The 13,815-nt window shown below is 41.5% G+C and overlaps 1 protein-coding gene across 1 annotated transcript in view; it reads left to right on the top strand.

Moving 5' to 3' along the window:
• The window catches only part of LOC126162880 (serpin B6-like), a 282,449-nt gene that overhangs the window by 79,671 nt on the left and 188,963 nt on the right, over nucleotides 1–13,815 (top strand). The window contains exon 2 of the mRNA XM_049919674.1: nucleotides 2,578–2,665. Coding sequence (XP_049775631.1) covers nucleotides 2,588–2,665 — 78 coding nt within the window. The 5' untranslated portion in view covers nucleotides 2,578–2,587. The remainder of the gene's footprint in view (nucleotides 1–2,577; nucleotides 2,666–13,815) is intronic.

Below are 13,815 nucleotides of genomic sequence, written 5' to 3'. Positions count from 1 at the left end.
AAAAGAATTAAAGATTGCTATATCTAAATTGTCTGTATTTTTATATAAGTTGTATTATATGTAAGATTTTGCACACTTTGCAATTACAATGAGTTATTAAATGTGCCTAACATCTAACACAAGATGTTCTCTGTAAGCCCACTACCCATTGCCATGGACACTAAACAAATGTTGTACCACATATCAAGGTGATGTTATTCTATATAGAGTACAGAAAGGTACGAAATGAAATATAAAACAGTACAAAGTTCCATATCTATTGAACACATCAATATATAGTCTCTTAAGTGAGAATACAGCACCCACGAGCATGAAGTACTGCAACACAACATGGCATGTGGGGTGTTGCATCGACCTGCTGGAATTGTCCAATTCCATCGGAATGCACAGTGGACATAAACAGATGCAGGTGATCAGACAGGGTGTTTACATATATGTTGTATCTAGACGTATCAGGAGTCCCATAACACTCCAACTACACACACCCCACGCCATTACAGAGTCTCCACCTCCTTGAACAGTCCCCTGCTGACATGCAGGGCCCATGGATTCATGAGATTGTCTCCATACATGTACACGTCCATCCACTTGATACAATTTGAAATGAGACTCACCCAACCAGGCAACAAATTTCCATTCATCAAGAGCCCAATGTCATTGTTTCCTGACATTTATAGTACACTCATGAAATGGTTGTATGGGAAAATCCGCACTTCATTGGTACCTCAGAGATGCTGTGTCACATCACTTGTGCACCAACTATAACACCATGTTCAGACTCACTTAAATCTTGATAACCTGCCATTGTAACAGCAGTGACTGATCTTACAACTGCACCAGACAGTTGTTGTTTTACATATGCACTGTGGACCACAGCACCGTATTCTGCCTGTTAACATACCTCTGTATTTTAATACACAGTTCCTTTGGTGCTTCAGTGTATATTTATAGAATATTACTCAAGATTTGTAAGTTTGTAAAATAAATGTATATTGTTACGTAGCTATAAGATCAAGAAAAGATTTGAACAGGAATATTAATGTCCTGTAAAATTTATAAAACTGTACTTAACTCATTCTTATCCTGGACCCTTCAGTTATTTACTTGGAAACAAAATCATAGTCTATACTGATTACAAAGCTCTATGTTATATCCAAGAGTGCAAATTATACCACAGTAGAATTACAAGGCATGCGGCCTGTTTGCAATAGTTTTATTGTTCTGTGAAATACATGAAAGGAAAATAGAATGTTATTGTAGATGTTTAATTAGGTTACCAGTGGGGGTATGAAGATGAGAATGGTATTGAAGAAGTAGAGAGAAGTTACAAAATAATGTACAAAAATGGTGTAAAGGATGAAAAGGATCTTAGAAAAATTTATAACCAATTTTGAAGAAATTAGAATCATAATGAAAACCGGAAACTGGTAAAAAGCTATTTAGGAAGGAAGAGATATGAAAAAGCCAGCAATTTTATTAAATATATAAGGCAATTTTGTTTTGAAGACATAGTCCAGATGGTAATGGTGAGGAAGTTCATTGGCCAGAACAACATACTGAAACTCTAATAAAATACACACATGAAAGTTTTGGACATTGTGCATCATTGAAGCACATTCAAATGTTACAAGAAAATGCATACAACATTGCTAAGAGATTCAGAAAGTGCTTAGCTACTTGTGACAGCTGCCAGCTTGTAAAAGTCTTCAATCAAACATGTAAGGGATATTCACGGGGTGTTACCCCAAAAAAGCTGATGAATTTACTAGGAACTAACTTGTTTGGACAACTACCCAAAGCAGAAGGGGCATACAGCTATATATATTTGGCATGGTGGATTTATTTTCTAAGTTTATTACATCCTTTAAAGACATCCTTTAAAGAAAGCAATAAATAAGAAAAATCATATGAAAGATCATTCAGAACTATTTCAAAAGCTTAGCTGGCAATTCTTTCTTAATGGGAGTCCATTCAATTCAAAAACATAGAAAAATCTTGTTGACGAGTAAAACATAAAACATATATTGGTTGAGTCAGACAATTGTGTGGAATCAACTCCAAAGTTGTCTGTTTCATGCCTGTTAGAAATACTTCTGGTCTATTAAAATCCCATAATCTTTCAGTTTGCATTACGATAAAAAAATTTGTGCCTTTGTTATTTAAAAACACAGTATCTCCATAGGAAAAAAAGCACCTTTTTGTCACACTTTTAGATGATGGGCATAGAATACCTGTCATTTTTGGTCAACATAAATTCAGGAGGGATGGAAAATTAACAAAAATGCTATGGTGGTTGACCAGCTAGTTTTAGAAGTTTTTGTTGATAGCACAGATTCTACATGGTACAGAAGGTGCCAATAATACTCTCTTTTTCATTAACTACAGAAAGGAAAATATCAGCATTTCTTCTTCACATTTTGAGCGCAATGAAAATATCTACACTACTGCCCAAAATATTGAGTGCCCTGATACTACATGCATACATCTTCCACCAAACAATAAACCACAAAGCTATGTTTCACAGCTCTTTGTCATATGTAGAACAGTTTTTTTTATCAGCCATCTTTTCTGTTGCAGGTGCTCAAACATGGCAACTGAATGCATAGAAAATGCTCTCCAAACAATATGTCAAGGAAACCAAAAGTTTACCTTCAGTATTTATAAGGTCAGTAAGTGACTATAGACTTGAATGATTTTAGTTGTGGCATTAATATCTGTGTAAAGAAAGTCCTAATGTTGTTAAGTAAGACTTATTTCCTTTTGGTATGAGACTAATTTTCATCAGATTAAATAATGTAGACAGCAGCTAAAAATGTAAAAACACTGCTTTAGTTATCCATTTAAACTTGCTGGATGGAAACATGTTATCTTACAGGATTACATGTTTTTATAATGACTTACTTGCTGCTGTTAGTGTTGTACAGTATGTGCAGAACATCAAGAACACTATATTCAGCAAGATTCATTGCAATAGGACTTTGATCCCAACAGGTCATCATTATTTAGTTTTGAGCAATTTCTCAAAATAACTTCTGGTGAATCCTGATGTTCTTTCCTTAATAAAGAAGCAGACAAGTCCATCCAATGTCCTTGCTAAAATTATGGCCAATAACTCCATTTTCATTAATATACTTTCCTTGATTTGTTTTTCTAACTAGCATTGTTGTTGGTTTGCCATTCACTTACTCCATACAATATATTTCAACGCTAAGAAACATCTCTGTCATCAATAAACATACAGGGGTTCCACATGAAGCCTCCCTGAGTTCCATATCCAATTTAAAAAATGAACCATGAGATGTAGACTTTTAGGTCTACAGTTTGTGACATCATGTAAAGTAACTCAAAAAGTTTTGTACAAAAAAATTAATCCACTTCTGCATGGCCTCCTATCATAACTTTTAAAATGGTTCAAATGGCTCTGAGCACTATGGGACTCAACATCTTAGGTCATAAGTCCCCTAGAACTTAGAACTACTTAGACCTAACTAACCTAAGGACAACACACACACCCATGCCTGAGGCAGGATTCGAACCTGCGACCGTAGCAGTCCTGCGGTAACTTCTAAATGTCTAGACGATATTCTGTCTCAACCTAAGTGTGCACAAGCATGTCTGGAGTGATGGAGGCTATTGCATCCACAGTTCTTCTGTAGATATCACCAAGGATACACACAGACAATACATATGCAAAGCCTTTCCTGAAATCCCACAAGAAGAAATTCACAGGGACTATGTCTGGAAACTGTTGTAGCCCCTTGGTTGGTCCATCACATCGTATCCATCTCTTTGGAAATTGTTAGTCCAGACACTTACAAACGTGTACACTCCAGTTTTGAATTCACATCTTTTTTGTTATATTCTTCTCATGCTTTACCTGTTTGTTTTATCCTCCAGCTTAGCAGACTGATGGTATCCACCTGTCTTGTTCATTGACAAACCAATTCCAACGCTGCTGACCCCCAAATGAACCACTCTCTCCCTCGATCAAGCTCCACTCTATGGCAGGCTGCTTATGTCAAGTTCCCCCACCACCCAGCTAGCACTCGACACACTGGGTCCCATGCACAGTGCAGCACACTACTCTGTCATTCCAGTGTTAACAGAGTGTATGAAACATCATATTGCAGGGCAAGTCCATTCTCGGCTTACCGCTACCTTCAGCTTCGGTCCCAGGCATCAACCAAACCCACCTTCCCCTGATTATCAGATGCATATGGTCAGGTTTCACACATTCCTCAGCCACTGGGTGCAGTTCACAGGGACTGCCACTGCTCCAGTGCACCCCCATCTCTGCAGACAGCCCTGATGTTTTTAGACTCCCATGACCATCTGGCAGTGGTTTGCTTCCATAGAGGCAATATTTGCAGGCTCCTCAATCATCATCAACTCAACACCACTTTCCAAATCAGCTGTGCAGTTTGAACCTTTGGTCACCACAGAGGCATGTGAAACCATCATGGTATCCAGCAGATTTGGTACCCTGAAAGAGCAGCTGATAGCTGGTTGATCCCATAAAAAATGCAGTGCCCACGTGAACTATTTTCATCAAGGTGTGGTGAAACAAGTGCTGTATCATTGTGAGAGATACAGAGGAAAGTGAGTGAGCCAGTACTTACCCCAGTTCATTACTACCAGTGCCACGTCATCATTAAATGCCTGTACATAGCATACAAAGGATTGCTCCATAACCTAAGAGTGTAATTAAAAAATTGAAATAATTTTTCCAAACTTTGTCAGTGTATGCTGCAGTATATTAATGTTAGCATTGTGAAGTCTCAGAATGGTCAAATTAATATGTTTTACTAAATAAATTATTTTAGGAAAAAATAAGTGGTGTTAAATAACGAAGCTAGAAAGCTAAAAATTATTCGTAATGTGCAAATGTATGTCACAATCAAAAGTTACTAGTCTCAACTTGATTTGAGCAATATTTTGTTCAAAATTGGTGTTTTTATGACAATTTGGCGGCACTAAACTTTAGACTCAGAAAGATGAAAATTCATATGTAGCTGCAATTTGACATAAAAACATTAAGTAGGTGACACCAAGAAGCTATCTGTATTAGTTTTCAAGTCTTTACAAAAAAAAAAAAAAATCTGGAACAAAAATGTCGCTATTCATAATAGATAAAATATCATTTGTATTTGTCACAGAAAGTATTAATTATAGCACTCAATTACATTGATGAAATAATACAGCTGTATCAAGTTTCAAGACTTTAGTGTAAATAACAATCATTACATGGAATCTAAAAGTGGCAGTTAAGAGTTCATGTTCTACTATCAGTTCCATCCTAAACATTCTAGCCAGCAAAATTTGAATGCAGGAAGCTAAAACTATTTCAGTAACTAAAGCAAACTTAACTTAAAATATAAAAACTAAGAAGATTGTAAATTGTTAAACAACAGAGTTATTAATTAATACACTCCTGGAAATGGAAAAAAGAACACATTGACACCGGTGTGTCAGACCCACCATACTTGCTCCGGACACTGCGAGAGGGCTGTACAAGCAATGATCACACGCACGGCACAGCGGACACACCAGGAACCGCGGTGTTGGCCGTCGAATGGCGCTAGCTGCGCAGCATTTGTGCACCGCCGCCATCAGTGTCAGCCAGTTTGCCATGGCATACGGAGCTCCATCGCAGTCTTTAACACTGGTAGCATGCCGCGACAGCGTGGACGTGAACCGTATGTGCAGTTGACGGACTTTGAGCGAGGGCGTATAGTGGGCATGCGGGAGGCCGGGTGGACGTACTGCCGAATTGCTCAACACGTGGGGCGTGAGGTCTCCACAGTACATCGATGTTGTCGCCAGTGGTCGGCGGAAGGTGCACGTGCCCGTCGACCGGACCGGACCGCAGCGACGCACGGATGCACGCCAAGACCGTAGGATCCTACGCAGTGCCGTAGGGGACCGCACCGCCACTTCCCAGCAAATTAGGGACACTGTTGCTCCTGGGGTATCGGCGAGGACCATTCGCAACCGTCTCCATGAAGCTGGGCTACAGTCCCGCACACCGTTAGGCCGTCTTCCGCTCACGCCCCAACATCGTGCAGCCCACCTCCAGTGGTGTCGCGACAGGCATGAATGGAGGGACGAATGGAGACGTGTCGTCTTCAGCGATGAGAGTCGCTTCTGCCTTGGTGCCAATGATGGTCGTATGCATGTTTGGCGCCGTGCAGGTGAGCGCCACAATCAGGACTGCATACGACCGAGGCACACAGGGCCAACACCCGGCATCATGGTGTGGGGAGCCATCTCCTACACTGGCCGTACACCACTGGTGATCGTCGAGGGGACACTGAATAGTGCACGGTACATCCAAACCGTCATCGAACCCATCGTTCTACCATTCCTAGACCGGCAAGGGAACTTGCTGTTCCAACAGGACAATGCACGTCCGCATGTACCCCGTGCCACCCAACACGCTCTAGAAGGTGTAAGTCAACTACCCTGGCCAGCAAGATCTCCGGATCTGTCCCCCATTGAGCATGTTTGGGACTGGATGAAGCGTCGTCTCACGCGGTCTGCACGTCCAGCACGAACGCTGGTCCAACTGATGTGCCAGGTGGAAATGGCATGGCAAGCCGTTCCACAGGACTACATCCAGCATCTCTACGATCGTCTCCATGGGAGAATAGCAGCCTGCATTGCTGCGAAAGGTGGATATACACTGTACTAGTGCCGACATTGTGCATGCTCTGTTGCCTGTGTCTATGTGCCTGTGGTTCTGTCAGTGTGATCATGTGATGTATCTGACCCCAGGAATGTGTCAATAAAGTTTCCCCTTCCTGGGACAATGAATTCACGGTGTTCTTATTTCAATTTCCAGGAGTGTATGTGGTTGAGAAAAGGGCCATTTAGATTCTGCTACCTGTGCCTAGAGTGGTTGATAGCAGATGTTTGGCAGTCTGCTGTGCCCGTATATAAATGCAGCCACAGAGGCAGTAAGAAGAAACACTTTGTTCTGGGATATCAATCTGCCTGTGTCAGTCAAATGCCTGTGTGTGTTGTACCTCATATGACATCACAGCCAGGCAGCAAGCAAATGCATTTTTGGTAGAAGTAGGAAGTGAACTCACGAGGATTGCTTAGTTTTCACGGAAGTAACTTTTTGTGTGCTGCTTGTAATGTTGACATAACTGTGTGGCAAGTGGCAAGATTATTTTCCAGTTTTAAGGCAATTGATGATTAGAAGTCAGGGTGATAGACAATACTTCTTGGAACTTCCCATAGAGGCCTCCTCTGAACTGTTAATAGTGCTGTTTCTAGTAGGGACATTATTATTCTTATTCTTATTCTTCTTCTTATTATTATTATTACTGCTGTCATTATCAGAATAAATATTACTATATTTTGTGCATATGAACTTTTACTGAATATATTAATCAGTTACAATCAAAACTCTTATTTGTAGTCATAGTTCCTGATTCCACTGATTAAATAGCAAATAGAAACATTTTCTTTCAGTGAGTATGAAGAGTAATGTGGACTTGCAGTCTGGAAATCATGGTCAGTACATTCTCCATTGCTTTCTGGCTGATGGCAGAAATAGCTTTCAAGCTCTTGTAAAAGTTGAAGAAGATTAGTTAATTTACACTCCACTCAACAAGGTAAATGCGCTGAGATCCAGCTCTCACAACATTTCCACCTTTTCTGTACACCTGCTAGGCCTATGATCATTCCCAACATGCTGCTACTTATGAATTGAGTTGGATGTCTGCCTGTCGAAGACTGCACAGCATTAGTTACACATGAGTGTATGAATGTTGACGTGGTAGTCATCATGGCGGACAGGTTCTTCGATTCCCTCAACCCCCTCACCACCACCACGCAAAATCATGATGTTCCTTTGCACAGTCTCCCACACATACAAGCCACATCAGCAACCACACACTCCATGTCCCACAAACTTATCTATGGTCAAGGTGTAGCTCATGCCCCACATGATTAGCATGATGATCAAGCTCCCTCCTACCCTGCATTGTGCCCATGCCTGACTCTGCCTTTCAGTGCCTATGACTTCCTGCATACACAAACACGTTTCACACAAACTCTCTACCAGCTAGTAGTGATCAGAACATTCAGGGTGCCAGTTATCTTTGCTAGTATCATGAGTGTTTTGACAGCAACACCACAAACTGTGAGGTACTGTGCACATGGTCCTCAACACTGACAGCAGACAGCTGTAGGTGCACCTGATTGCTCTGCTATTTCTCACTGCCTGCTCATGCATGATCATTGGAACCCCTCCTCTCCAACAGCCTACCTGCTTCGCACTAGCCTCAATCTCCACATCCATTCTTGCAAACTGTTACCCTCTGCTGGCCCACTCCCCCCTCTTCCTCACTGTGGTGAAAGGTTCTCTAGTCACAACCTACTGCTCCCAAACATGGTCCATTGACCTTGGCCTTGGCAGAGATTTCACAGATACCTTTATCATGGATGATGTTATGGATCCTATCCCTGGTGCCAATTTCATTGCCCATTATGCCCATTCCCTGTAGATCCTGAACTGCCACCTAATCCACCATCAAGCAACTGTCATATTCCGGCCCCTTTGCTGACCTCCTTGGTGAATTTCCTTTCACCCATCCTTGCAGTGTCCCTTAGGAGAAACACATACATCTCAATGATGCCAGTCCCTACCCCCATGGTTTTCTGCCACCTCGTGTCACTTCCTGTGGAGTAGCAAACAGCTTTGCATACTGAAATCAAGGCAGCAATCATCATTATGTGTTCTGCACCTTGACGAGCCCAAGGGCCTCCTCTCTGCACCTCATCTGAGGAAAAGAAGGCACTTGGTGCCCATGCAATTCTTTCAAGCACTTAATGCCAGAATGGTCCCTGACCACTACCCAGTGCCCTTTGTCTGGCACAACTGTCTTCAGCAAGGTAGACTGAGAAAAAGCATTTAAGTAGATTCTGGTCTACCCAAAAGATATGGAGAAGACGCCAATAATCAACCCCTTCAGTCTTTTTGAAAATGCGTTTATGCCCTTCAGGCTCCATAACACCACCCAGACCTGACAACACTTTCTCAACAGTGTTCTGTATGGTACCTCAGTTATTTCGCCTACGTGGATGATATCCTCATCTACTCATGTAGTCCTGTGGAGCAACACCAAAACCACCAGGAGGTATTAGTCCACCCCCAAGAAGTGGGAATCATCACCAGTCTGGAGAAGGATGTCTTTGGTGTTCTGGAGATTGACTTCCTTGGACTCAGGATATCATCTGTGGGTTCCTACCCACTGGACAGGAAAGTCCAAGCCTGTGTCCTGCAACTTTTAAAGAACTTTGCAGATTTCTCAGGATGGCAAATTTTTCCTGCACCACCTGAAGAAAGCTGCAAGCATGCAGGGACCACTCACGGTCACATTCCAGGGCAACCACACTATAGGTAGCAGGCCCATTCCCTGGATTGTGCCAATGACAGAAAATTTTGAACAAACAGTACATGACCTCTTGCACTTTGCCTTCCTGGCCCATTTGCTTTCGACTGCCTCACTCACAGTCATTACTGGCACCAGCCAGTGTGCCTAGGCATCGTCCTTCAACAACACATTGAAGGTTCCTGGCAGCTGTTAGCATTCTTTTCCATGAAGTTCTCTGAGCAACAACAAAATTGGCCACTTATAACTTTGAGTTCCTCACCGTATACAAGGCAATTAAGTACTTCCACCCCTCAGTGGAAGGACACTCATCCACAGTGTTCATTGACCACTATCCCATTATGATACTTTGTTGACAAAATTAAGGCACACAGGTTTCGCCTAGGCTGTTCTATTAACATATATAACAGTTCGCAACTGACATATTGCCCATGGCAGATGTCAACAATATCATCAAAGACAGCCTCAGCTGCTCATATCCCTTGCTACCCTCCTCAATGACATTTCCCCTTACACCACACAGGTAGCTGATCCTGAACTGTTAACACTGCACAGCGACCCAAACACCAGCCTCAACTTCCAACTGCACACGATTCCCAGCATGGAGTTAGATGTTTGGCATGGCTATCGTGATTTCTGGCCAACCAGGCAAAACCAAAACCACACGGAGTGCCTCTGTCCTGTTCCACCCCCCCCCCACCCCCCCCCCCACTGATTCCTGCAAGACAGCATTCTAACACCTCTATGACCTGTCACAACCCAGCATCCATGCATCTGTGGTGCCCATGCAGGAGCATTTCACTGGATGTGGTATCCAATTGGACTGCACCAACTCTGCTGGCATGTGCTTCCCGAACCAGTGCTTGAAGGTAGGCCATCACCTGCAAACCCCTATCACTTTTTCCTCCCTCCCCCCAACCCCCTCTCCCTCCTACTTCAGTCAGTTCTCTCATGTGCATACAGTGGAACCTCGCTTAACGAGCACCTCTCATAATGTGCAATTTGCATAACGAGCAAAACACATTGTAAAAAAATGACTCACTTACTGAGTGATGTTTCGCATAACGAGTGGTGACAATTTAGTCTGATATCACCAGATGTTCTTATGTGGACGGGGAAACAGTCAACAATATGAACACCTTTCATTGTCGGCAGTGGTAATGTACAATGTCTTTAGTATGTACTGCAGTCTGGGTTTAGTGATCTTTTTGCTACCATCTTAGTACAGCTTGTGATCACACATTTTTCTGAACTTTTGTTCACACAGTGTTTTTTTCTGTGCAAATTTTAACAACCTCCATAGACATGTCCCCAAAGATAAAGCTGTAAGAAAATGACCATAAGAGAAAGAAAATGACCTTAGAAATGAAATGTAAAATCACTGAAAAACATGAACATGGTGCAAGTGTTGCTGATTTAGCACACACATTCAGTCTGCATCAACTACTTGCACTATCCTCAAGAATAAGGACAAGATTAAGAAGACAGATGCTTCAAAGGGAGTTACAAGAGTTTCTAAACAATGGTTTTGTTTTCTGGAAATATTGCTCCTTATATGGATAAATAAAAAGCAATTACAAGGTGACACTATTAATGATAACATCATTTGTGAGAAGGTAAGAATGATTTTTGCCAACCTAGTTAAGAAGACACTATGAACATCAGCAGCCAAAGAAGTGTTTAAGGGAAGATGTGGATGGTTCAAGAAGTTTGAGAAAAGAACTGGCATCCACAGCATTGTGAGGCATGGTGAAGCAGCCAGCTCTGACACAAAGGTAGCAGAGAACTTCATCAGCAACTTCAAGATGCTTGTAATTTCTGACCGTTACCTGCCATAACAGGCTTTTAATTGAGATGAGACAGGTCTATTCTGGAAGAAAATGCCAAAGTTTATCTTTCTAACAGCAGAGGAGAATGCATTGCCCAGTCACAAGCCAATGAAAGACCATCTCACATTGCTATTCAGTGCCAGTGCAAGTGGTGATTTGAAAATTAAACCACTGCTTGAAACTTCCTGGCAGATTAAAACTGTGTGCCCGACCGAGACTCGCAAAGGTCCCGAGTTCGAGTCTCAGTTGGGCACACAGTTTTAATCTGCCAGGAAGTTTCATATCAGCGCACACTCCGCTGCAGAGTGAAAATCTCATTCTGGAAACCACTGCTTGTTTACCATTCAGAAACTCTTAAGAGCCCTCAAGGAGTGTCAACTCCAGAAGAGCAGGTTAAATATGATGTGGAGGTCCAACAACAAGGCTTGGGTAACACGTGTTCTTTTTTGTGACTGGATAAATGAAGTGTTTAGTCCTTCAGTGAAAACATATTTGCTTGAGATGAATCTGCCAGTCCATGTCTTGCTTGTTATGGACAACGCTCCTGCCCATTCTCCAGGCCTACAAGACCACCCCCTTGAAGAATTTCAATTCATTGAGATCCAAATTCTGCCTCCCAACACCACCCCATTACTCCAGTACTACAGCCTATGGACCAGCAGATTACATCCAACTTTAAGACACCCTACACTGTAGCATTGCTCAAGCTACCAGTCTCACTCTCAGAAAGTTTTGGAAATATCATATCAGCATAACTGCCTACATAAAGATGTTTGAAAAGGCATGAGAAAGGGTTACCATGAGAACTCTCACTTCTGCTTGGAAGAAGCTTTGGCCAGAGAGCATTGTCGAATGTGACTCTGAGGCATTTGAGTCAGTAACTGTGGAGCCTGTAGTCAACGAGATTATGTCTTTGGCCAAGAGCATGGGACTAGAAATGGATAACAATGACATCAACGAGCTTGTGGAAAATCACAACCCAGAAATGCCCACCAAAGAGCTTATGGAGTTGCAGTATGTTTCACAGCAGGAAGTTGTGGAGAGGAGTTCTTCAGAGGAGAAGGAGGAGGAGGAGGAGGAGGAGGTGGTGGTGGTAACAGCAAAGCAGCAATCTTCTGGTGCAATAAGAGAAATGCTGAAAGTGTGGGAATCACTTGCATCATACACTGAAAATCATCTCCCCAATAAAGCAGTGGCTACAGGCACCACAAATTTATTTGATGATAACGCTGTGTCATATTTTCACCAAGTGTTGAAGCATCAGCAGAAACAAATGACTAGAGACATCTTTCTAGTAAAAAAGAATTAGTTATGTATCATGAATAATTACGTACATAATGCTGTATATATAATTTTCTTTGAATAAATGGCATGAATAAGATAAAACTTTTAGTACTTTTTCTGCATGGAACACATTATCATATTTTACAGTAATTTATATGGGATAAATTGTTTTCCTTAATGAGTGTTTCACATTATGAGTAAGTTTCTGGAACAAATTATGTTTGCTATGCAAGGTTCCACTGTGTTGACATTGCAGACCCCTTTCCATCATCAAATGACCTTCAATACATACTCACCATCATCAACAGGTTGACATGGTGGCTGGAGCCACAGCATTGTGTGACATCATTGCAGACACAGTCTAACGTTTTTCAGACAACATGAGATAGTGTGGAACTGAGGTGCAAGACTCACATGTCTCTCGCAGTTGACTTATATATTGTGTGCAGCCGATTCTCTTCTCTGGGTAATCAGCTATGTCGATCTCCCAAAAGCTTCTGCTCCAAAGACTGTAGTGGATTACAGGAATTTATTAAGCTGCTTCTCTATTCTTGAAATAATTTGTGTACTCGTGGAACAATTTCAGTTCATTCTTGCTGTATTTTCATCTCTCAACACAAAGCAACATTTACTCTTTAGTGGTAGTTGAAGCACACCCTGCCACACACCATGGAGTGACTTGCAAAATATAGATGTAGGTGCAAATTTTGATGACATCAAATTTATGAGCTACTGACACTGAGCTATTTTCCTGGAAATACTAAAATATGCTATTGTGAAATAGTGAAACATTTTTAAAATAACATTTTACTTACTGTACTTTCCTTATGAAAATCTGGGAACAAAATTCTCATAAGGACAGTACTCTTTTATGCATTATGTGAAGAACAGAGTTACAGATTAAACAAGATGCAGATGGAAGGTCTGCTTAATCAGTGTTGAGCACAAAAGTATTGGATGGACGCTTCTTCATTAAGTTCTGTGCTGTGCCTCATTTTCATAATCAGTTTACCAGTCTTTACAAGCACTGCCAGTTGATTTATCTTTGTTTTTGATGTAACAGTCTTCCTGGTTGGTTAAAAAGTGGATGGAAATGGAAGACACAGCATATTTATTGGTTTGCTAAACCAGTGCAGCACAAATTGTTCTTGCTTAATATTGTCGGATGCTCACTTGATATGGTTTTGTATGTTTTAGATGGGAAGAGAGGATATAGCACAACAATGTATAGTTAAAAAATGAAGCAAATAATACCATGAACAGGGTGATAATCATTGAGCTATATAAAATCAAATCAT

This window comes from Schistocerca cancellata, chromosome 2 (assembly GCF_023864275.1).
Source record: "Schistocerca cancellata isolate TAMUIC-IGC-003103 chromosome 2, iqSchCanc2.1, whole genome shotgun sequence".
NCBI classification, from domain to species: domain Eukaryota; kingdom Metazoa; phylum Arthropoda; class Insecta; order Orthoptera; family Acrididae; genus Schistocerca; species Schistocerca cancellata.
This window is presented reverse-complemented; position numbering and strand designations above follow the sequence as displayed.